The sequence below is a fragment of the Leptonychotes weddellii genome, chromosome 11 (genome assembly GCF_054177405.1).
Source record: "Leptonychotes weddellii isolate Sample4059 chromosome 11, ASM5417740v2, whole genome shotgun sequence".
Taxonomy (NCBI): Eukaryota; Metazoa; Chordata; class Mammalia; order Carnivora; family Phocidae; genus Leptonychotes; species Leptonychotes weddellii.
Window position 1 is genome coordinate 33,149,525 of NC_138379.1, and position 26,004 is coordinate 33,175,528.

A 26,004-nucleotide genomic window follows, 5' to 3' on the forward strand; every position below is an offset into this window, starting at 1 on the left:
AATCTGTCCCGCTTATGCCCAAGAGGATGTACGTGTGTGGGAACTTCTGAGAGGTTTTTGAGAATACAACCCTCAGCTTCTCTCCACTCACACCGTGTGGTTCTGCATTCTGCATGACTCAAATACCCATTCTCAAAGTCTCCTAGGTAGGCTCAGATTTCCAGGTTATAATCTTAAACCGTCCTTAATTTAGTGTCTAGGACCACACAGCTACTGCTGTTTAGGTATATAGAGTGTGCTGCGACCAGAATATTAGTCAGCTAAATTAGAGTTTGAACTCCCCTCTGTCAATGCCCACTTGGCTCAGGATCCTGTCTCCCAAGCTGGTTTGGTGGGGGATCACGGAGGCCCACCTCTCCCCTGAGCTCCATCTCCTGATAAAAGCCTCCTGGATCTAGTGCCAACCAGTTACAGTGGCTCCTGCCCTCTGGCTCAGCACTGATGCCTACTGGGGATGGGGCTGGAGCGTGAGGAGGCTGCTCTGAGCCTCCCCTCCCAGCCCAGTCCCGTGGCTCTGGGCACCTCCCCAACCCGCAAGTGCCCGCCCCGCCGTGCCGCAGGCTGAAAGACCAGAAAAGCCATACCTCCCCCGTTCTGGAAGGCCAGGTAGGGAAACCTCCAGACATTGCCCAGCCCCACTGCGTACCCCACCATGGACAGGATGAAGTCCAGTTTGCTGGACCAGTTCCCTCGGGCCTTATTCTCATCCCCTTGCTCGTCCTCCTGGGGGCGGAAAAGCACATTGTCGGATAACAGCCCCATCGATCGGCAAGCAGGCCCCATTCCACCCCTCCCCCCTGCTGAGGGTCTTTCCCAGCAAGCAGGCCCCCATTTTCCAACCGAGGATGCATTGGCAAGCAGGACCCCAATTTGGAAGAGAAGATGCATCTACAAGCAGGGCCCTCACCCCTCAACCCTGCCCTGAGACTCTTTCAGCAAGCAGGTCCCAATTCTGATCTGAAGATTCCTCTTCAACAGACCCCTAAAGCCCTCCTTCCCAAATCCTGCAGTCAGGGCACACCAGCAAGCAGCTTTCCCCAAACCTTGAACCTGTTGGTTGATTGCAAGCAGGTCCCTCCAACCCCAACCCCTGACCAAGAGTTCAGTTGGCAAGCAGCCCCCCAATATCATGCCTAGAATCCCCAGCAAGCAGATCTCTAACCAACCCCACCCTCCCCCAAACCCTCAACACACCCCTTCCTCAGCCCTTTCTCCCTCTGGAGTCTGCTAGGCGAGAAATAGAGCTGCAATGCCCGAAGCCAGCCAGAGCCCCTGCCTCACATTCTCTGCCAAAGCCTACAGGCAGAACCTGCCTGGTCGGCTAATTTAAGGGGGCCACCTCTCAACACTAGGGAAAGGGAAACAGGAAGGAGGGAGATGTGAGTGTGAAACAAGAGGAAGAACAGAGAAGGTAGATATGGTAAGAGACAGGACATCTAATGCCTTGAGTTCTGGTCTAAACTTTACCACTGGATCATCCCAGGCAAGCCGCTTGCTCTCTCCGAGCCTCTGTGCCCCAAGCTGTAAAACGAGGGGCTCAGAATAACTATCCCCTGAGGCACCTTCCAGCTCCAGCCATCTATGGACCTTTGAGGCTTACCTCTCCATGTTCACCCTAAGATGCTCTCTTAGGGGCAGTGCCTTGTTCTGGAATGCCTCACTACTAAGCAGGAAAGGATGGGGGTGAAGCCACCTCAAATAAATTCAAAATGTTCAGGGCACCTGGACACCACACAAAGGTTCCAGGGACCCAAATCACTGCCCAGCTTCTGCCTCCTCAGTCATACTTCATTTCCTATTCTAGCAACCTGGTATGCCTCACACTGTTGCACAGGCTGTGGGCGGTAAAGGAGCTATCAGGAGAGGAGGAAGTCTCTGGAAGAGAGGAGGGCCGAGGCAGGTGTCAGAAAGGCAAGAACAGAAAAACGGGCAGAACTGAAGATAGGCAAACGCTGAGCTTCATCTACTCTGAACATTTGCAACATTCCCCTCTCCGCTCCTCTCCCGTGCACACCACCTCCAGCCCCACCCACCCTCCGGTTCTTCCCGAGCTGGACGGGTGGGAGTTTCGCTGCTGGTGCCGCAGTGCGGAGGTTAAGCAAGGCATCTGGAACAATCTTCTGCCTCCACCTGGGTCACACTGTTGGGCACATGCTGTCACAGGCAGTTAATATATACCAACAAACGCCCCAGAAGTGGACTCCAAAAACAGGGGCGGAGTGGGAAAGCCTACGTGTATGTTCATTTCCAGTTATTATTCTAGCAGCTGGGCTCCTGTGGTGTGAGCCTGAGGATGAGTGTGTGTGTGTGTGTGTACAAACAATAGAATGACTATGAACACAAGGGCTGTATAAACCTGAAATCTCATGCTCACAGGTGTTTTGATTCCAGCACCCAGTACTAGATGCATGCCTAGCCCCCAAGCCCAGGGAAGGGGAGGAGACTGCAGAAAAACAGGGGTAGGAAGGGAAGAACTGAAGTAGGTGACACAGGACAGAGGAAGGAGGGGGACTGGAGGGAAATGGAAGAAGACAAGAACCCCCACATGAGAGAGGGTAATAGTAACCAGTATTAGTTGCCTTATCCCTAACCCAGGATTGGGATTTGCTCTGTGTGGTTTTCATGCCTCTGGTTGAACATAAAGGATCAAATCCAGAGGAAGGTTCAGGTTTGTGGGGCATGGAGCTTATTCAATTGAGATAGGTCCCCTTAAAAAAAACACACACACACAGCAAAATATACAAAGTTATGATAACAAAATTAGTTACTGGGTTTTGGAAGAGTCCCGAAGCTTAAGCTTCAGAAGTACTTTCATGTGAACCCACCTCTCATCAATGAATTCTCATGTGATAGCAGGTAACTCTAAGTGAAAAGGCTATAGTACTTAAAATGTTATTCCCCACGGTGCAGGGGTGGGGGTGTTCCTCAGTCTTTATTTTTTAATTTTTATTTTTTAAGTAGGGTCCGCCCAGCGTGGAGCCCAAGGGGGGGGGGCTTGAACTCAGGACACTGAGATGAGGACCTGAGCTGAGATCGATCGGAGGCTCAACTGACTGAGCCACCCGGGTGCCCCCTTTTAAATTTTTTTAATTAAGGGAAAACATTTTAAAGACTCAGTCATAGACAAAAGGGGGAGTCCTGTTTTCATAAACCTATCTGCCTCAACTGCTTAATGAGGCTGCACCCCAATGTCTGAGACTACCGAGGCTGGGGAGGGACAGGTAGCGGCAGCTCCTGAGTTCTCCATCTCTCTGGCAGGGTCACTACAGCCCTCGCGCCCTGAACTGGGGACCCCAGAGCAGTGCGAGCTTCCGAAGCCCCAAAGCTGCCTCCCGCATCCATTACCTGGCACTGCCAACCGGTCTCCCCATCAGCATACGTGCACCCGCCACAGCCCGGCTCGCCTCGCACGCCTAGGGAGCAGGAGGCGGCGCGGGCTGAGCGCGACCTGCTTACCTGGGCGGCAGCGGTGGCCACGCTGTCCGGGAGCACGGACGTGATTCCATCCGTGCCCAGCACCACGGTGCTCTGGCTCATATTCACCCAGCCCACAGCCGGGGTATTGTTCCGCTCCAGGGTGCCCTTGCCCACACTCACGTTAGCATCCCCCTCGGGGCCGCGCAGGGCCGGAATCTTACAATGAAGAGCGTTGCCGGGCCCGGCGGCCCCAGAAAGAGCGGCGGCCTGGGCGCTGCGCTCCTCGCTCAAGTCCCTCAGCGCCGCCGAGGCCGCCGGCGCCCGCGGGCTACTGAATTTGCAAGCCCCCACTCCCGGCCACTCGGCCTCGCAAGTTCGCGCGTCAGGGAACTGGAAAGTTTGGGCGCCGGTGGAAGCGGACCTGGGCACACGCTGCGTCGGCGCGGCGGCGGCAGCGGGAAGCTCCTGCTCCGGGCTCGTCCTGGGCGCGCACCGGCCGTCGTGGTGGCCCAGAGCCATCGCCGCCCCCAGGCTGTTGGCTGGTTGTGTATTCATTTCTTTGGGAGCACCGCAATCCTGCAAATGCAATGTGAAGTTTGTGCACACACACACACACACACACACACAAAAGTCATGGCTGCTTTAAAAATACTTGTATCTACATATAAAGACGTTCACCACTCAGGTCCAGACACAATATCTAGGGAATAAACTGGAATCTGGATTTTTTTTTTCCCTCTCCAAAAAAAAAACAAACTGTATTTCTCAATTTGCCTGTCTTGTCAATAACCAGATGGCATAAAGCAGTTAATAGTCCTCTCCTTGATGGTGGGGAAACTAAGAAAACAGTAATGTTTGTTGTTTTTATTTTTTATTTTTTATTTTTTTTGTTTTGGAGGGGGGAGAAGAGGAGGGTGGAAATAGCCCTACAGCCATGAGCTCCCTACCCTCTTTGGATTTCACATCACGGCTGTAGGGTGCCCACCTCGCCATCACCATTGTAGAAAGATTCTTTAATTTTCCGCCCCATTTCCTTTGTCATTCAATAATGCACATTGCTTTTTTTTTTCTTTTTTTTAATAAGCTATAGGCAAGCTGTGGCCACAAAGCTGATGCCCTGGCACCTTGGAGTATTTCAGGCTAAATCGGTTGTGCGAATCCCAGCGCACCAAACCCATCCCCGCCCTCCAGGTAGCAAAGGCAGGGGTAAGGATCACGACCAACACAACAAGAACAACAACAACCCCACAACAATCATAATAAACCAGATGTAAAACACAAGATAGTAACCAGGTTTGTTATCTTACACAACCTACACACATCCAGACTCCCAGATATGTAAAACAACATGCAAAGTTTTTGGATTCTCCTTCTCCCTCCAGTAACTATTCACAAGAGTCTAATGTCCTTCATGCCCCTACACCTGCTTGGGGGCCAAAACTCAGGACGAATTTTCATTTGTTTTTTCTCAACTGAGTTTCAAATGAAGAGAAATACCAGCGGTGGTTTTTCTGTCTGCTTTCTCTCCTCGTGTTATCTTTCAGGGCTTCCTTATTATTAGCACCAATATTTACTATTATACTGTAAGAATGATCATATAACCTTCACCTCAACCACGCGCATCTCATCTAACCGTCTTTCATAAATGCACAGATCAGAACTCATTAATTTGCACTAGGTCTAAATACCTTGGCTCCAGCAAGCATTCTTATCTCAATAGCCTCTAGGACTCTGAGCGACTAGCCTCAGTACCGGCACCTGGCTTTCAGCACCGAGGACAGTGCCCGGGATCGCGATTAGGAGATCCCTCCAACCTCCACAGCCTCAGAAACCTCTTTCCGACCTCAGGTGATGCTCAGAACAAAATACCTATGGCTTCAAGAATCGCCCTCCCTTCCTCTTCCAAAATGCACAGAACATTTCAAAAAGAAGTATTCTAAACGAATCTGCCTTCCCTCCACCCACAGCTTCCTCTCCTCTTAAAAGAACAAAAGCAAACACTCACCATGTCTGACACAGGCAACAGATTGAACGGGTAGAGAGTGAAACCAGCTATTGACAAGACTGGGTTTGACTCCAGCAAGAGAGGCGCTTTCTATATCTCCTTGGGAAAGGCCAGGTTTGCGTCAGTGCAAAGCAAGGTGCCCTTCGTTTGACATTTTCTTGATAATACAAGTTTGATAAATCATACCCCCTTGGATCCGAGTTTTAAAGGGACAACAACCGAGAGTACGCTGGCCAGTTATCCCTCCAGCGGGAGGGGGCTGCGTGTTTGGCGTGACTCATGTGGGTCTGATTACTAAACCAAAGCTGGCGGGAGGGGATGACAGAAGTTTGCCTCCTCCTAATTAAGGGAAACATGGGAGGGACACGTCCCACTGCACCCAAGGCAAGGCGCAGCCGCCAACAGAGCGGATTGGGCTACAAGGTGGGAGAGGGGGACGGAATTAAATCACTGTCATGTTTCTGTCTTTCTCTTCCTCTAGATCCCCACTGCTGCCTCTCGGATCTGCAGGCAGCGGATTCCACAATATTACCCCGAGATCGAGGGTCTGCACGTAGCGCCACAGCTCTGGGATGGCTGGTGCTCACATGTCCTTCATTTATAAGGGTGTACCTGCCTTCGTGTATGCGGACTTCAGATCCTCACAGCCCTACCCTGGCAGACAACCAGTGTTAGAGGGCTGTTAGACAGCCCTCCCAGAAAACTAGGGGTTTCGCTTACAAATTGAGGTCCAATATTTGCCTTCCTCTTTTATCTCTATTAACACAAAAGAAATTCTGAATAAAATTATGACTGTTCTCATTGTGTTTAGGCTCCTCTGAAAATACCTTCGAGAAATAAAGAGGAAATTATTTCCAACAGTAACCTCCTTCTTAGGTCACTTTCAAAGTCAAAGGGCAACCATTCTTTCTTCATAGCCCTCTCAATAAAAATCCACCACGGCAAGGCCTGATGTGGAAGCGAAAGGTCTGGGAGGTCCTCCAAATCGAGATCTCCAACAACCAGGCAGCAGGGCTGGGCAACTGGGAAGCCACAGGATAGGATGTTCTACTGTACTGCAGCAGGAGTGAGGGGTGGCCCCAAAGATGGACTTTGCTGTTAGTACAAAGCAATGGCTATAATCAGAAGAAAGGGAAGACACCTTTACAAAGACTAAAAGGGGATTCGTAATGAAACGCTTCCCCTTTCTCCTTTCTGGCCAGCCTCGCTGGGGGAACCCCTGGCCTCAGGGGTTGGGAGCCTAGGAAGGCACTTTGTCCCTTCCCCGCCATCCGCAGCCCGCCCCACCGCCTCGGGGTCGGCTCCGTCGCACTCGGCTGGGCAGTCCCCACGCGGCAGGAGGACAATGCCATGGAGGCCGCAGGCGGAGGCTGCGGCGGCAGATTGCGGTGAGCGCCCTGGGCACTGCGGAGACCCCTCCCGCCTCCTTCCGAGCTGCTCTAGAGCGCTCGGGTACCGCGGCTCACTGGCTTGCCCGCCTGGCCCTTCCGAGGGCAACCAGCTGCGACCCGCGGTCTGCAACAGGATGGAACGAGCATAGGTTCCCTGATAAAGCCTTCCTTGAGAGTCGCCTTGCGGGTTTCACGCCGCTTTTTATTGTAGTTTCGCGTTAACATTTATTAAGCTCTCAACACTGAACCATTGTGTAAGGGCTTTCCACGAATTATCTACATTTAGTTTTGGCAACAACCTTTGAGAAGCCCGGGAAACTGAGGTTTAGAAAGTCGCGTTCAAACCCCGGAAAATCTCCCCCCACCCCTTCTACAGGGATGTCGCAGGGGCCCAGTCGCGCTCTCTTCCGAGGCCCGCTCCTCGGGGAGCCAGGCGAGGTCCGGGAGAAGGAGTAAGGAAGACCAGGGTGGGAATGTGCTGGTCTCTGGCAGTAGGAGGGCAACAGACGAGGCGGGGCCCAAAAGCCCGCAGGGGCGCGTGTTTCTGCCTCGCTGGGCGCTGAGAAGCACCCTAGACTCTGGGAGCCACGGGGAAAGCCGAGGGAGCCTGCTTGGTGCTTCTTCAGAAACAGACCCCCGTTTCCGAGGATCCGAGAAGGGTAAGGGGCAGGCCTGACAGCCCCCACTTCCGAACCACGTGGCGCGCCCCTGGGTCGGGTAGGCCCCCCCTCTGCGGGCCCTGGTCAGACTTCCACCGTGGACAGTCACGAATTGGAAAAGCTCTGGCCTTTCTTCGTGCATCTGAGCCGCCCCCGCTATGTGGGAGCGGGTGGAGCGTCCACTAGCACCCCGACGTTCCTGGGCGCACTGACGTCCCAGGCTGGGGCGGGAGCCGGGAGTACTGCGGCCCTGGGCACAAGTGACGCTCCCGTCCCCGCTCAACCCCCCTAGTGCGCACTTGGGTTCCCGCCTGGCGCCCGTCACGCGTCAGGCCCTTCCGAGGCGGTTGACGCGCAGGGAAGGCTGCGGGGTGGGGGCGCTGCTTGAGCTCCCCGCCGCACCCCACTTCCAGCCGCAAGATTCTAGAAAGGAGGGGCTGCGTTCCGCGTGGAGGGAGGGTCTGGGGCGGGGAGACCAAGAGGGGTCGCTGTGATGCCAGCGCGGAGGCGGGGTGGCGGGCCCCGGCGGGCAGCAGGGTGGGGGTGCGAGGGGGGGAGGGAGCGAGCGTGGCGAGGCTGGAGGCCCGGGGCAGCTCGTCGGGCGTGCGGCTGTGTGTCAGCGCTTGGGCAGCGCCGGGATGGAGCCGCAGTATTAAAAAAGAAATAGAATAAAAGATGCAAGTCCTGCGGACTCGGGCCTCCGCCCCCCGCCCTCCGCGGCGCCTGTTTGGAGTGATAATCCGGCCCGCGCGCGGTCGCCGAAGAGGCCGTAAATCCGCATCCATCACCGCATAGCCATTCGGTCGGAATTAACCAGTCACTCTGGCCTTAATTACTTTGTCAAAGATGAAAAATAGTAATTGATTTTGCCTTCGATCACTTTGCGCCCCCCGCTCCTTGCTGATAAGCAAATAAATAGCTATTTTTTTGAAAATCCATGTCTAGGGGCGCCTGAGTGGCTCAGTTGGTTAAGCAACTGCCTTCGGCTCAGGTCATGATCTCAGGGTCCTGGGATCGAGCCCCACATCAGGCTCCCTGCTCGGCGGGAAGCCTGTTTCTCCCTCTCCCACTTCCCCTGCTTGTGTTCCCTCTCTCGTTGTCTCTCTCTCTGTCAAATAAATAAGTAAAATCTTAAAAAAAAAAAGAAAATCCATGTCTATCCGGCATTTGCGGGGGGAGAGGGTGGCGTCTACTGAAGAAGAGGCCGTCCCGACCCGGTGTTTGTGCCACGACACGGAGGACAAACTGGAACCCAGGCAGGAGAGGGCCTGGAGGTGGCCCAGCGCTTTCAAGGTGCTGCCCTCCGCGGCACCAGGGAAGAAGACAGGAGGGAGAGAAGCCTTTTACTAGCGCCCGCTCCGGGGTTAGCAGGCGTTGGCGGTACCAGCCTCCTCTCCTCTTCCGGACAGCAGGTGAGAAAGAGCCGAGGGGCTAGTTTGAGAGAAAGGGGAAGAAACTTGCAGAAGGCCAGCAGGCAGAGCCAGATCTTGAGCCCAGATCTGTGTTGACTCCGGTCCACCCCACCATTCAGGATATAATGTGAGCACAGGGCGTTGGGATGATTTCGAGCCCTAAACTTGTATAGAAGGTGGATGCGAGGGCTCAGTGTGGGTTTCAGGTGGCATTAACAAGAGAGTTGAGAAGCCCTGCAGTGTTTTTGTCCCACTTGCCCACTGCTGCCCAGTTCCACTACAGTGTTGTTTTGTGCTAAGAATATGGACTCTGCATACAGACTACACCACCTCCTAGCCTCTGTGACCTTGGGGGTAAATTCTCCATCTGTAAAATGAGGATGATGAGAATATTAACCTACCTCAAGGGTTGTTTGAGGATTAAATGAAAATAGGCATGTGAAGTGCCTAGACAGGTCAGCTGCCTAGTTTGCTATCAATAAGCAACTACTATTATTCAGGCTGGAAAAATTATCTGTTCGAAGTCCATCTGATTTAGCAAATAAGACAGGTGCTTCTCCCTGGTCCAGAAGGTTTAAAATGGGTAGACATGCACAGAGTAGAAAGTCTTACAAAGTAATCATTTTGCAACATTTTCCCTTCTTATTCAGTGGTTTGGTCACGCAATAATCAAGTATTTATCTTCATTAAAAGAAAATTGGGAGCATCCTGGAAAAGTGCCCAAACACAGAGGCTGCTATGAACGTGTCCTGAGACACCTTTTTTTGGACCAAGGTAAATCTCAAGAAAAATGACAATGACCTTTGCTGTCCAGTTCTCATTTGGACCTCGGGTGTCAGGGAGAACCGAACTAATCAAGTACAGACAGCTTCCTTCACCAAGGCATTTCAGTAGAGTCCGAAGTTGGAAATCAGTGGCTCAGCTAAATGACTAGTCTGTGTGCAAAATGTAGGTTCCAAACCCTGAGACTCAGACAGGCAGGACGCTTGTTCCTGAGTCAGCAGTAGGGATGATTCTCACTTCACTGCAGCAAAACACAGGGCAGTGGGCGCAGACGCAGATAAGTTTAGAACAAGCTGCAAAGGACATTCAAGGTCATCTATAGTCCCACATGTCTCCCTTACCAGTGAGAAAACAGAGGTTGAGGGAGGAAAAGTGAGTGCTCAAGGTCACTTGCAAATTAGAAACGACGTCTATTAGCATCTATTCTTCTAAAGGGAGAGAAAAAAGAAAGGACTGTGTTCTCCTTTGATCCAGCAATCTCACTCTTAGGAATCTACCCGAAAAAACAATGGCTCAGTGCAGGAATGTTGATTATAGTGTGGTTGACAAATGAAAGCCCAGGGAAAACATATCCACATTAGATGAATAGTATAGCTAAAATATGGAATGATTTGCAGCTGTTAAAAAGCATGATTTAGAGTCACACAGTTGGCTCAGATTTTCCTGAGGTATTGTGTGAGAAAAGCAAGATGCATTAAAAGGTGTATAATATGATCCCATTGTGTGTCAGAGACAGAGAGAGAGAGAGAGAGAGATCCAGTACAATGTGAAAACACAGATACTGGTGGCCAGTGTGCTTTGGGGTGAGTGGAGTGGAGAGGAGAGAGAGGGGGGAAGAGGTAAAAAAACAAAAAGCAAAACAAAAAAACAGGAAAAAGAGGGGAAAGACCATACTTAAAAAATGGTTGTAATTGGCATATTTATCAATTTATGTAAAAAAATGTATAAAAAATGTTTTTAAAATTCAGCCTTATCACCCTCGACTTTAATTAATGAGGATATTCACCAAACAGGCTATTTCTATTAGAAAGTATTCAGCCTCCATCTATTTTACTGTCTTCCTCTGAGGAGCAGAGCTCAGAAAAATGAATACAGTTAATTAAGAACCCGAGCCACTAATATTTGGCTAGTCTTCCTTCTAAAGTCCTGGCATTTTTATCTCCTAGCTCTGCTGAGCTGGAACCATTAGAAGACATGGTCTTGGAAAACATGAAGATGATCTGAGCCTCCCACCCCCACCCTTGTAATGTACATTCAACTATGAAATAAACTAAAATTACACTAAACTGAAAATTTCCAGTTTCTAATTCTTCCATAATGAAACATCAATGATTCCTGGTAAACAACACTTCTTTCCTCTGCTCCTTTTTCTTATCATTCTTCCGGTAGTCCTGCTTTACTAGTTGCATATGTTTGGTTAACTAATTAGTATTCTCCTCCCAAGTTCAAGTCTTCCCTGTTTATCCATTTGTTAAAATTTCCCAAACCCCAAAATGGGAGATACCAGCCTTGTAACAGAGGTCAAGTCTCAAATATATTCATTATTGGAAATAAGAAATTTCTAACATATGAAGTACAAGAAAATTGCTGTTTTATGTCTACAGGGTTAGTAAAGAAGATTCTCTGTTTTCTCTTTTTTTTTTTTTCTGTTTTCTCTTGAATGTTCCTTTTTCCCCTGGCCTTCTGTTGCTGTCCTAGTTAGTGAGATTAAAAAAAAAAAAAAAAAAAGAGTTCAAAGTCATGCAAACCTAGCAGGAATTCCCACAAGTAGAGCGGAACAGATGTTGGGAAGAATCACTATAAAAGCAGTTGATGGAGTTAACCAAGGCTATTGAGTCGAATCTGAACGAGGTTCAGAAAGGCACAGTGGTGAAGACAATGGTCCAGGACATGGGACTTTGAAAATTCAAGACTCTTTATACCAGTAAGTAACACAGATAAGTTTCAGGACCCCTATGGTTTTGTCACTTGGTGGTACCCTTGTGAATTGGGCCTAAGGGGCCTTGGACATTGGCACCAAATTTGGTACTGTTGGCTCCAGTAATCTGCAGCACTCAGTACAGGACAAGACCGTATCAAACAATGGCCAGCTCAGTCTAGATCTTTGAAAGACAGCCCAGAGTTAATTTATCATGATGGAAGTTGTCTCCTGGGATACCACCATTAGAGCTGAGAAATGATCCATGAAATCTTTTAACATAACCTCTTAGGGTCTGCATTCTATTTCAGAGTGTTTCTATTTTCAGTCTCATGGTCTTCCTGGGTGGGGGTAACAGGATATATTTGTATATGTTGATCTTTTTATGGTAATTTAAAATTAGACCTAAATCAAGAGTTTGAATCCAAGGTCATCCACTTACTACCTGAATGTTCTTCGGTGGTTACTTATCTTGTGAGCCCTGCTTTCCTTTTCAGTAAAATGGGGTTTCTGTGGTGATTAAATGAGATAAAGTATATGAAAACTTCTAGAATAGTGTTTGGCTCAGACAAAGAGCTCCTTCTACTTGAGATATCAGGTTTTAGTGGGCTTGAAAGTTACTACCTGAATTGTGACAGTATTCCCCTAGACAAGTAACAAAATGATTCCTTTCTGTAGATCTGATATTACTGGATTGTTGTCTAGGTATTATTCTCCCTAGCTTGCTTTCTTTCTTTTTTTTTTAAATTTATGTATTTGAGAGAGCAGGAGCGGGGGGGCAGGGCAGAGGGAGAGTGAGAAGCAGGTTCCCTGCTGAGCAGAGAGCCCGAAGAAGAAGCACCCGGGATCATGATCTGAGCCAAAGGCAGATGCCTGAGCCACCCCAGTGCCCCCCTCCCTACCTTTCTTGATGGGACATGATCTTTGCCTGATGACTTTGTTTTGTTTTTTGTTTTTTTTCTTTCTTAAAAGTTCCAGGCCCAGGGGCACCTGGGTGGCTCAGTCCGTTAAGCTTCTGCCTTCAGCTCAGGTCATGATCCCAGGGTCCTGGGATAGCGCCCCGTATCGGGCTCCCTGCTCAGCGGGAAGCCTGCTTCTCCCTCTCCCACTCCCCCTGCTTGTGTTCCCTCTCTCGAGGTCTCTCTGTCAAATAAATAAATAAAATCTTAAAAAAATAAAAAGTTCCAGGCCAGTCATGTCTATGCCTCTGCATCTGTAGTATCCTTTGCCCAAAATGTTCTCCCTCCAGAGTGAATTCCTAACTATAACTTTAGACCCATTGTCCAAAATGTATCTCCTTTCAGAGGCTTTTAATGAGCGGAGTTAATATCTCCATCCTGTGTGTTTCTCTAGCATTTAGTGCATTCTAATTATTTCCATGTGTGTCTTTTCTTCTACAGAAAAGACACTAGCCACCTGTGGCTACTTATGTTTAGATTTTTTTTGTTTTTTTATTTAACAGAGATAGAGAGCACAAGTGGGCAGAGCAGCAGACAGAGGGAGAGGGAGAAGCAGGCTCTCCGCCGAGCAGGGATCCCGATGAGGGGCTCGATCCCAGTACCCTGGGATCATGACCTGAGCTGAAGGCAGCCACTTAACCAACTGAGCCACCCAGGCGCCTCCCCCCCTTTTTTTTTACTTATGTTTAAATTAAGTGAAAATAAAGTGTAAAATTCCATTCTTCAGTCACACTAACTACGTTCTTAGTACCCAATAGCTGCTTGCACTGGACAGTGCAGAGGACATTTCCATCATTGCAGAAAATTCTATTAGACAGTGCTGTTCTAAATTGTGAACACTTCAAAGGCGAAGAGCTTGACTTTTTCAAAGCCCTGTATTTCTACTTGTACTGACACCCTGTAGGTACTTAGTGTTTTTGAATGAGTGCCTTAAAAATCATAGAATAGCCTCCTGATTTCTTTTTTTTTTTTTTAAAGATCTTATTTATTTGACAGAGAGAGACACAGCGAGAGAGGGAACACAAGCAGGGGGAGTGGGAGAGGGAGAAGCAGGCTTCCCGCAGAGCAGGGAGCCCGATGTGGGGCTCGATCCCAGGGCCCTGGGATCATGACCTGAGCTGAAAGCAGACGCTTAACGACTGAGCCACCCAGGTGCCCCACCTCCTGATTTCTTATATGTCACCTTACTGCCTTCTCTAAAACATTATTTTGTATTTTAATTAGGTTTTGTTCTTATTTTGTTTTTCTCATTATAAAATCATGTTCATTATAGAAAATTTGGAAAAGCTTGAAGAACATAAAAATATATATTCCCACCACCCCAAAATATATCCTATTAACATTCTGCTGTAAGACTTTCTAGATGTTCATGTATAGAAAGATGGTTTTTATTTTTACAAATTTGAGATAATGCTGTTCATAGTCTTTTGTGATCTGTTTTTTTTTCACTTATAATATATAGTTGATATACCTCTGCCCCATTGCCATAAAATCTACATTATCATTTTTAATTGCCACACAGATTTCATAGGATGAGTACACCACAATTTAACTAATAAACAATTATTTCACATTTGGATTGTTTCTAAATATATATATGTATTTAGAGAGGAAGGGGGGAGGAACAGAGGGAGAAGAGGGAGAGAAAGAATCTTAAGCAGGCTTCATGCCCAGTGCAGAGCCTGATGTGGGGCTCGATCCCACAATCTGAGATCGTGACCTGAGCCGAAATCCAGAGTCAGACCCTTAACTGACTGAACCACCCAGGCACCCCTCCAATATTTATTATAGATTATATATAAGTTACTACTTAAAGAAATTGCATATTTTTGAAAATTGGATCTATCTTACCTGGACTGGTTTTTTTGAGGTCTGCCTCAAGACACGGACATGGAGCTGTATATGGAGGCGCACCCAAGCTCTGAGCAGGGGGTGACTGCGCTCTGTGTTTTTTTCCATCCCTCTTCCCAGTGATGCCCAGCAATCTGTGAATACCTCTGGCTATAAAAAAGCCATGGGAACAAAAAGCCATAGTATGTTTCCATAAAGACTAAATCAGCTTTCTCTGTAGCATAAAGGAATTTAAGTGGAAAGAGTATTACTTGGTAACTGCCAATATTTGTAATTGTCAGGATGCACACTATCCAAATTTTACAACTATTAGGACCAAAGACATAAGCCCATCTGTTTACACAGGATCTAATTAAACAGTTGTGAGAAATAATGCAAACATTATTGAAACATGCAGGATTTGTGAATGCTTCCTCTGCAGTGGAAATGCCTGATTCAGGGCTCTCTCTGGTTTTTACAGATTATATGGATGATAGCATGTTTTTCCAAGTCATTAACTTGGGCACAGCTTTGGGGCCAAATGAGAAGCTACATCCAAACCATTCTAAGAGTCTGGGTGATTGGTGGAGCTGACAGAGGAAAGACCCTCAGTCATTCACGTCTGTGGGAGCATTTGGGGAGTGTGATTGCCTGTGACAACTCACGGTTCAGCGATTCTGTTGTTTCATGAAGGCCTGGTTTCACTGATACTAAGAGAAAAAGGTGGGTTGTGCCCTCACATGGGTTATTCAAGGGGACACTGGTCAAAGACATTTCCAATACTTTCTTTTTTTCCCTTTAGAACTTTATTCTGTCATTTTGGGCATTAAAATATTTTTTTATTATATTATAGAAAAATATAAGCAGAAAGAAGAAAATTAACATCATCCCACCACAACTCTTTTGTTTGCAAGGGACAGAAACCAACTCAAAACTATCTGAAGCTCAAGGTACCAAGGAATGGCTAGGTCAAGGTCAAAATGCAGCCGACTTCAAGGTGGGCTGGATCCCAAGCTGCCCACAGCATCAGGATCCTCTCTCTGAGTTCTGGACCCTGTTCGTCCCTCTATCACATGTTTTCAGACTCACCCAGAATTCTATGTGCCCATGTTTATAGACTATCATCCAAGGAGAAAGAGATAGCTACATCTCAACGTCAGTCTGGGAAGCTTTAGGAAAGGACTCTAAGAGGCCAGACCCTGAGTCAAGGCCTTTGATGTAGGTGGATTATTTGGAGGGGGTTCCAGCTGAGGGAGCAAGGAAAGTAAGACAGGGATGGGAGAAGAGTCAATAAAAGGAGCGTTAGTGAGTGAGTTACCACTGTGGGCAATTGTAGTTTAGGTACCATGTGGAATACATGTCAGAATTCTCCCACCAGGGGACAAGGAAGGTAGGAGGCGATTTGTCACAGACTCTCATCCCTTACTGGCTGAGGATTGTTCCTGAGGGTGTTAATCCCCAGCTCTTGTGTGCACGCTGCACTTGAGCTGGGCAAGTTGCCATAGCACTGGAAAAATATCTACATTTCTAAAATGGAGATAATAAGTCTTGCCTAACTCTCAAAGCTGAGGTGAAGATCAAATAAGATAACAGAAGGGTGAGAACTAAGTAAACTGCAAAATACCGTGCAATCATAAGAACTTGAATCTCTACTATTCCACTGTTCATGGACTTGAGGCCCATAGATATGTTCTCAATCATACAGGTGTCCATGTATGTGTGTATGTTGCAGAACGAGGGTGTTTCCTGAAGAGGAGCATGATCAAGAAGGTCACTTATCTAAGGACAGGGCCACTGATGAACCTCAAATAAGGAAAGGATCCCATGAGCTAGATGTGGCGATCTGCTAGCTTAACCGCCCCCCCCACACACACACTATTTGTTCTCTTCTTCTTCCATAGTAATTGCGTTTAGCTGGGCACCTGGCAATCCAGTTAGAGATGACATATCCAAATAGCTATGACATAAAACACAAATATATTTATCTCATTTAAGCTGCTGCCCTCTGGAGTTTCTTTGTTACAGAAACTTAGACTTTACCCTAACTAACACATTGCATGTTCCATACAACGTGAAACTGAGCCTGCCCCAAGTGGGGGCCAGAGTCTTCTATCAAATTGCAACTCTAGGATTACCTGCCACTCTGGTTGACTGGAAGACCAATGGGCCATTTTTCTTGAGTGCCGTTTTCTGTCAGCCGGGCCTGCCAAGCTCACTTACAAGAGGCAAGCAGCATCCGACTGAGGGCAGAGCGTGAGTCACCACTACTCCCGTATTCTGTGCTGCTGTGGAGCTGGCTCCCATCCATTAGCTGTACCCCACTCATAATGAGAATAGGTCTTTGCATGCCTGCTAGGATCAGGACACTGAGTTTGGTACCTCATATCCATAGCCTTAAGGCAGGCGGTATTTTTCAGACCAAGAAACAATCTTAGAAGTTGAGTCAGTTACGTGAGGCCATACAGAGCCGAGTGTCAAAGGAGATTCGTGTCTATCTATGGCCTGTGCTTCTTCCACTGCATGCATGGCCTTCAAATTAACTGCTTACTTCCAAGTATGGGTTAAGGTTGCTCAACCACGTAAAGCTGACATCTGCCTATTGAGATGAGAATCCTAGCACTTTGAAGTCCCTCCCCCAAACCATTCATTACCTGCTGCTCTCCTGCTAGGCTTTTATCCTTTGAGAGGATTTTTATTCTCTGTAAGCAAGTTTGATTATGCACGTATGAGCATGCGTACTGGATACTTCTGAGATCTGATGAAAGCCATGGAAACATCCACACTGTTATGGGTTGAATTGCGTCCTTCCCCCAAAATATTTTGTAGTCCTAAGTCCCAAGACCTCAGAAGGTGACCTTATTGGGAGGTAAGTCTTTACAGAGGTAATCAAGTTAAAATGAGGTCACTAGGGTAGGTCTTAATCCAGTATGATTGGTATCCATATGAAAAGGGAAAATTCGGACATGGAGACAGATACACCTAGAGGGAAGATCTTGTGAAGGGATATAGAGAAGATGGTCATAGAGGGAGGCTTAGATTCCTCCCTCAGAGCCCTCAAAGAAACCAGTCCTGTCAAATGATACCTTGATCTCAGGTGTCTAGGCTGCAGAACTAGGGGACAATGAATTTCTGTTGTTGATGCCAGCCAATCTGTGGTCCTGGCAAACTGATATACAACTACACATATGCACATACACCTCGAGTTCTATACACAAATTCTAGGAATTCATAGTTCACTCCAGAATATCCATGGACCCCTGGTGAAGGACCCCGCAAAGTTCTATTTCCCGAAAACATTCCAATGCCCATAACAATGACAATACTAACAAAAACAAAGGACAACTGTTTTAAAGCACTGTTCTAAGGGCATTCTATGTATGCAATTATTTAATTTTTCCAATAACCCTAGCAGCCACAAGAAGCGACTAAAGATTCCGGTACCTGGAAGTGGGATGCTTTTGTAACAAATGCCCAATAAATTTGCTGGTTTAAAACAACAGATACTTATTTTCTCCCAGTTCTGGATGCCAGAAGACTGCAGTCTGTATCCCTGAGCTACAGTGAGGGTGTTTGTATGGCTGTTCTCCCTCCACAGGCTCTGGGGAGAATCTATTCCTGCCTCTTCCAGCTTCTAGAGGCTGCCAGCATTCCTTAGCTTAGGGCCGAGTCTGTCTCCACATTACCTTCTCTGTGTGTGAAAAATTTCACTCTGCCCTCCTTTTATAAGGATACATGTGATTGCATTTAGGACCCTTCTGGATAACTCAGGATAATCTCACCATCTCACATTCTTAACCTCATCACATCTGCAAAGACTTTTTTTTTTTTTCCCCATATAGGATAACATTCATAGGTTCTGGGGATTAGGACATGGATATCTTTTTTGGTGGGGGGGCATTTTTCAGCCTCCTGTTATTTGCCCTCTGGCCCCCAAAGATTCACATCTGTCTCACATGTATAATAAAGTCACCCCACCCCAATACTCCCCCAAATTTCAACCCATGAAAGTATCAACTCAAATCCAAAATCTCATCTAAATATCACCCAGTCAGAAGTCCCAAATCTCACCATTTAAATCATCTACATCAAGTATGGGTGAGACTCTGTATGATCCACCCTAGAGCAAAATTCCTCTCCATCTGGGAACCTGGGAAATTAGAAAACAAGTTATTTACTTCCAAAATACAATGGTGGGGCAGGCAGTTATAGACATCCCCATTCCTCAAGGGAGAAAATGGAAAGAAGAAAGAAGAATTGAAAAATTTTAAAACCCATCAGTGAAAATTCCACCAGGTTTCAAGGCCTGGGAATAATCCTCTGTGGCCTCCTCTGGGCCCATGACGTGAGAGACGTGCTATTATTATGTTCACTTCACAGACAAGAAAAAGGAGGCACAGAGAGGCGGAGCCCCTGCACAAGACCATATAGCTAGCGAGAGGCTGACAAGGGTGATGGGCAGGGACTCCCTCCGCAGATGTTCTCTGGGTTTAGGAAGCGTCCTAGAAAGGGATGGGAATTTTTGTTGTTGCAAATTAAAAATACCTGCCTAATAACACTGTCTTTAAAAATACTTTTTTAAAAAAAGATTTATTTATTTGAGAGAGAGTGCGAGCACAGAAGGGGCAGAGGGAGAGGGAGAGAGAGAATCTCCAGCAGACTCCCCGCTGAGCGTGGAGCCCAACTTGGGGCTTGATCCCACGGACCCTGGGATCGTGACCTGAGCTGAAATCAAAGAGCTGGACGCTTAACTGCTTGAGCCACCCAAGCGTCCCTAAAAATACTTCCAGAACAAGCAAAGCACATGTGCCAACTGTACTTTGCATCTCCTGCCTTCCCTCTTTGTGTGTGGCGATCTCTTTGATGAAAACCTTGCACTTGGAAGGGAGAAGCTCTGAGAAGACCAGAGGGAGCTTTACAACAGCTCCAGATAACTGTCCCATGCTGGTGACCCATATTATATAGGTTCCCACATTGGTGGGGAGGGTGCACTTTCCAGTCAGACCTCTTTGGGGTCTTAGCTCCTTTACTACTAACTCCATGACCTCAGGCAAGTGATTTTTAGCCTCGCTATGCTTTCATTTCCTTTTGGTAAGTGAGATCATAATCGAACCTATCACATGGATTTGTTGGGAGTGAATGAAATAATAAAGTGCTTAGCACAGTCCTTGATACATGTGAGCTGTTGCTATTATTATTTTTGTTGTTATTTCTCTTTGTTATGGAGTGATCTCTGGAGCTAATACCCTCTGGCAAAGGTGGTTTCAAGTGTGATCAATACAGAGGCTACAAATCTTTTTAAAATATATTTTTAAAAGGGGGCACCTGGCTGGCTTAGTCGGTAGAGCATGCAACTTTTGATTCTGGGGTCATGAGTTCAAGCCCCACTTTGGACTTAGAGCTTACTCATAAAACAAAAAAAATATACATTTTTAAAAAATATTTTATTTATTTATTTGACAGAGAGAGACAGCTAGAGAGGGAACACAAGAAGGGGGAGTGGAAGAGAGAAGCAGGCTCCCCACTGAGCATAGAGCACGACATGGGTCTCGATCCCAGGACCCTGGGATCATGACCTGAGCCAGAGACAGACGTTCAACAACTGACCCACCCAGGTGCCCCCCAAAATATACATTTTTAAAAGAAAATGCCTCATGTACCTTCAGCCTTGTTGTTATCCAAAGGTTCAAATTCTTGTGCCCAGGGGCGCCTGGGTGGCTCAGTCGTTAAGCGTCTGCTTTGGGCTCAGGTCATGATCCCGGGGTCCTGGGATCGAGCTCCACATCAGGCTCCCTGCTCCGTGGGAAGCCTGCTTCTCCCTCTCCCACTCCCCCTGCTTGTGTTCCCTCTCTCGCTGTGTCTCTGTCAAATAAATAAATAAAATCTTTAAAAAAAAAAAAAAAAGACAAATTCTTGTGCCCCTTTTTCAAGTTCTTCTTGAAAAGTAACTAGTAGGAATATTAAATAAGTTCAATTTTCATCCTTCTAGATCTCACAAAATACATACTTTTTTTTCCCCCTTTCTCTTCTCTTTCCTTTAGCTTTCTGTATGATGGGGGAAAAAACCTTTAGGGAAGAAAAGGTTAGCAGATTCATAAACCAGTTTTCCAATTACTGAGCTTTTGCAAAGAAAGATGGTATAATTGCTCAAGGTGAAGGGGAAAGCAAGAGATAAGAAAGTGATTTATCAGGAGGATGGATGGTAGAAACTTTCTGAAGGCCCAGGGAGTATTTTCCCCTGTCTTACCTATCAGCAGACATGAGGGGGAAAAAACTGCATACTAACCAGAAAATCCTAATTACTTGTGCTAGATTTTTCTTCTCTATTTACACACACACACACACACACACACACACACACACACACACTGTAAAGGATAACTTTGTCATGACATTCCAGCTCAAGTGAGGGATAAGGATGAGTTGAAAGCCCAGAGAGGGGCACCTGGGTGGCTCAGTCGGGTAAGCATCTTCCTTCAGCTCAGGTCATGATCCCAGGGTCCTGGGATCGAGCCCTGCATTGGGCTCCCTGCTCGGTGGGGAGCCTGCTTCTCCCTCTCCCACTCCCCCTGCTTGTGTTCCCTCTCTCGCTGTGTCTCTCTCTGTGAAATCAATCAATAAATAATCCAAAATTAATTAATTAACTAAAAAAATGAAAGCCCAGAGAGTGGGAGTTCCTCTGTTACTGGTATGAATGGCAAGGAAAAGCATGATAAATCAAAATAAACCAAAAAAGATACTGGAGGAACAGTTATCTGGAATTGGTGTGCTTTGATTTATTGTTATTTCCCACATCCTATCTTTGATACAGTCTCCATCTTCAGAAGGCCAAATGTGGACAAGGCCAAGGCAATTGCTTACAGACATCTGGCTCAACACTGGCTATTGAGTATCTTTTGGCTGATCTTGTGGTTTTTTCCTTGATGGAATGAAGCTTGCTCACTGGGGGTCTGATGAGCACATGGGTGTTTAGTCTTTTGAAGCAATGATGGGAATTTTTCCTGCAGTAGCCTTCTAGAACTCACAAAGCTACGAATTTATAACTCCTTTCACTGACTTCAGGTGAACAAAGCCTTTCCAATTGGGTTAATGTTTGACTTGGTTTACTTTTTGTATACTGTTTATGTTGTATGATCTATGTTTATTTATTCAGTAAATATTTACTGGGCAGTATGTCTAGACAAAGTATCCCTGAGAATATAATAAACTAGACAGATGTATCCCTGCTTTCATTAACTTTACAACCTATCAGGGAAAAGGATTATTAGGCTATTGTGATTGAGTATGACGAAGCTAATATATTGCTATTTAATAACAGCAAAATTTAAGGGAATGATTAGCAGGAGCCAGGTACAAAGTACATTCCATCTATTAACTTGTTTACTCCCTATGATAATTAGATACAGCTAATAATTTCTTATCCCCATTTAATAGACGAGGAACCTGAGGCACAGAGAGGAGAAATAACTTGTGCAAGGTTACCAACCAGTAGGCAGTAGAGCTGGGTGAAGAACCGGGGCAGTCTGGCTTCCGATCTGGTGCTGTTAGCTATTATGCTATAATTAAAGCAGCTCTAGGTGCACAGGGTCAGGGACAGAGCTCTTTAATGAGCAGGCTTGAGGCTGGGAAGTGTAGGTATATCCAATACAAACACTTTCAGCTTCAAGTGTTGCCCTAGTCAGCAGTGGCATAAACGAGGAGTTATTTTTCTACAGCAAAATGTCACGTGGTGTTTCTATCATTGGTGCAGAGACTGTAGGAAGCCTGAGTTCCAGGAGGCACCCCCTTTCTTCCTCCCACTGCTCTACAGCAGGTCCAGGTCTCTAGCCCATCTCCATGGGGTTGGGAGTTTTTGCTTGCATACTTTCCTCTTATCACGAAGGGAAAAGCTTTCCTGATGTTCCATAGCCAGAACTCTTCCAAATAATTAGCCAGAACTGGGTTATATGTCCACCTCCAGACTAAGACTAGGTCCTACCTTCCCTGAGATGGAGGGATTTCTAGGAATCTGTAGGTAAAAAGAGAAGGAAGAGTGAATTTTGAGTTGGTAACCAATAGGGTCTGCCAGAAGGAATCCCATGTGCAAAAACTAAGGAGAAAACCAGAACATGACAAAAACAAGGGGTGGGAAGAGGCTATGTGGCTGGAGACAAGCTTGACAGGTGGCAAGAGATGAGGCTGGAAAGGTGAGAGCCCAGACCATGAAGGACCAAGCATGCCATTTTAGTGAGTAGATGAAGGAGAATTTTAGACAGGGCCATGACCTGAGATGACTTGCTTAGAAAGATCATTTCTGGTAGCTCAGTGAAGAATATTTGAAGGGAACAAGAAAGATGAGAGATGGGGAAACTGGTTGGGAAGATGTCCTGAGCTCTTGTACACACATGATGGTGAGATAGGTGGGCCGCCGTATTTGGAAGGGAGAACCAAAGACGGTGATTAGATTTGGGAGCAAGGGCCCATGGGACACAAGAGAACTTTAAGGAATATTATCTGCATTTCCACTAGTAAAAACACAGAAAGACAGAACTACTGAAACCAAGCCTTGGGAATCAAGTTCACAATAGTGAGTTGGCAATTACTGCAGAAGGAAAACCACAAAGGCCATTCATTTTAGTAAATTTGAATTTTATTATATATATATATACACACACACACACACACATATATTTATTACACACACACAGTCATATCAAATAGTTCCACAAAGCTTACAATAAGTCCCAACTCACCCCACTAACGCTGTGACTTCACAGAGCCATCTACTTATCTTAGTTGTTTCTTCTGAAATTTCTCTATGCTTCCAACATATTCATTCTGCTATTTCTTGACTTCTAATCATGGAAGATAGGATTTAGATTTCTCCCCGTTTTACCTCTTCATCTTCCATCACACATGTGCATGAAGTCACACCCACCCCCAGCCTCCCAATATCATTATACCATAATTTAAGGTTAAAACAATATTCAGTGTTTGCTTTATTATGGTTGTGTGAATATTATTCATAGGTGAGACCTGTCAAACATTATGATGCACTGTCTTTCTTGTACAATTTTTTTGATTATAAATTGCCTAGCTTTCTATGAATGAATCTAAAAGCAAATCATTACTTAACTCTCCCCTAGAAATGTAAATATTCTTTCAACATACTCAAACACATTAGCTTATCTAAGGATATCATTTTGTTTCCTGAATACATCCATTGGTGAGCCTTGAGGCCTCCTGCTCCAATATGGACTGGTTGCTCTCTAACTAAGCCTGTGAATCAATTAGCTATTTCTGCACAACAAATCACTCTAAAATGTAGTGGTTAAAAACAACAATCACTTAATTCAGCTCACAGTCCCGCAGGCTGGAGTTTGGGCTGAGCTCTTCGCGCTGGTCCTCCCAGGCTCAGCTGGACTCCCTCAGGCATCTGCAGTTAACTACAGCCCTGCTTGGGAGGGTAGGGGTGAGGCAGCTGGCTGTGGGATGGCATGCCCCATGATTTCTTTTCCTCCAGCGGGTTAGCTGAGATTGCATGGTGGAGACGAGGACTCCAAAGAGAGAGAAAGGAAATACCCAAGACCTCCTGAGGCTAGGATTGGAACTGGTTCACCATGACTTCCATCTCATTCTCCCAGCCAAACAAGTCACAGTGGCAGTCCAGAATCAAGGTGTAGAGAAACAGATTCCATGTTTCAATGAAAGATTCTGGAAGTCAGTCTGCAAAGAGCATAGATACAGGAAGGTCACCAACTGGGGCTATCCATTCAAGCAACCCACCAGTCTGATGCATAGCCCACTGGGCGGGGGTCTCCTCTCACTACTATCAGGTTTCAGAAACCATACCAGTAATTTTTTTTTTTGGTTGTCAAATGATCCTTTATTGAAACATTTGCCTTTGCAGTTAACTAGCAGGGCATTCCACCGCACCACTGTTGATGTCTTCTATGATGTCATGAGGGTGGCGGCCATCAACATTGCCTCCCACAGACTGGGCAGTCCCCAGGATTTCTTTAATGGTTCCAGAGAGTTCTCTGGCTAAAGATCGGTGTCGCATCTGTCGGGCAATATTGACAATCTCATCAAAAGTGATATTTCCACTGCGCTTAATGTTTTTCTGCTTCTGTCTGTCTCTTGGTGGTTCCTTGAGGGCTTTGATAATCAGGGCAGAGGCAGAAGGTACCACTTCAATCTGGGCCTGTTCTGAATGGTCAGTTTCGCCGTAATCCTTAGACCCTTCCAATCACCGGTTGCCTTGGCGATGTCATCACCAACCTTTTTTGGAGACAGAGCCAGCGGGCCGATCTTCGGGGCCAGGGCAGACGTGGCACCGACTTCCCCACCCTTGCACCTCAGGTACATGACTTTGATCACACTGGGGGTCGAACTAAGGTGGCTGGTGTCGGATGAACCTGGATTCGGGACGACCGAAGAAAGTTGCACCTTTGCCTCCCCGAGCCGAAAGCCAAAAGCCATACCAGTAATTTTAACTGCATGTGTGGGAAGGCGGAGGTGGGGCAGTGAAGGCAGTGGCTGGGCTGGGGCTGGGGCTGGTATCGTGATCTAGATCTAGGGCACAGTAAAGTAGATTCTGCAAGTGTTGGGAAAACTGCAAACTGGCTTCAGCTGTTGCTCCAAGAAGGTTTTTCTGCCAGGGTGAAGAGGTGGCCAGCGTGATCCTCTCAGGAATTGCAGATAGGAAGCAAACAGGAGGGAGCACGTCCCTCCGTCCTTCTCCAGCCCTCCCGTCCCCCTCTGGCAAACCCCTTCCCTATGAGCACAAGTTAACAGGGAGCCAGCTGGCCGAGGCGGAAGGCATTTTCAGAATCTCAGTCCGGCATCACGTAGCAGAGTATTACAAGTGTGGGTTTACAGTTCTGAGACAAGAGACAATATGCTAGTAACGGGCAGGTCCTGTTTTCTGTGACTTCTTATTTCTTGTAACTTCCTAAGAAAGGATGCGTGTAAGGTAAATTTCTTCAGGTCTTTAATGTCTAAAATATCATTAGCCTACCACCACAATCACAGCTTGGCTGAGGATGGCATTCTAGTATGAAAATCATTTGCCCTCAGTATTTTGAAAGCACGTCTCCACTATCTTCTAGCACCTGCTGTGGCCACTAAGTCTGATGCCATCTGGATTTCTGAGCCTCTGTGGGTCTTGTTTTCATTGTTGATTGTTTGATCTTTTCTCTGTGGAAGCTGTTAGGATTTTCTCTTTATTCCTGCTATTCTGAACTTTCACAGTGATTTCCCTTAGTTCTGCTTTTTCTCTTTCTTTACATTTTTTTTCTTTTAAAATTAATTCTGCAAAGTGCTCAGTGGGCCTTTTCAATTCGGAAACTCATTTCCTTAAACTGTGAAGTTGTACTGAAATGTATTGAAGTCTTTGATAATTTCTTCATTTATTTTTTCTCTCTCTGGAATTTCTATTAATCTACTTGTGGCATCATCTAATTTTCTTATTATTGTTATTTTACTGTTAGCTGAGTAACCCCCCAGTTTTTAGTACGGTGCCCCCACCTTCAGCAGTGCCTGGTCTCCCGAGATAAGAATCCTGGTTTCACCTTGCCCAGGGTCCATCTTAACTCTGGGCTATGGACGGGTATTCACTGGATTGTGCGGGGCAGGACCAAAGATGCAGAGGG

General features: G+C 46.7%; 1 protein-coding gene and 1 pseudogene across 1 annotated transcript in view; both read right to left on the reverse strand.

The window, feature by feature from the left end:
- SLC6A5 (solute carrier family 6 member 5) overlaps nt 1-3,972 on the reverse strand; it is a 50,009-nt gene extending 46,037 nt beyond the window's left edge. The window contains exons 1-2 of the mRNA XM_081797427.1: nt 3,457-3,972; nt 585-723 (exon numbers count right to left, since the gene is read on the reverse strand). Coding sequence (XP_081653553.1) covers nt 585-723; nt 3,457-3,972 — 655 coding nt within the window. The remainder of the gene's footprint in view (nt 1-584; nt 724-3,456) is intronic.
- A 19,010-nt stretch (nt 3,973-22,982) lies between these two features.
- LOC145716174 (large ribosomal subunit protein uL11 pseudogene) lies at nt 22,983-24,867 on the reverse strand (annotated as a pseudogene).
- Between the last annotated feature and the right edge of the window lie 1,137 nt (nt 24,868-26,004).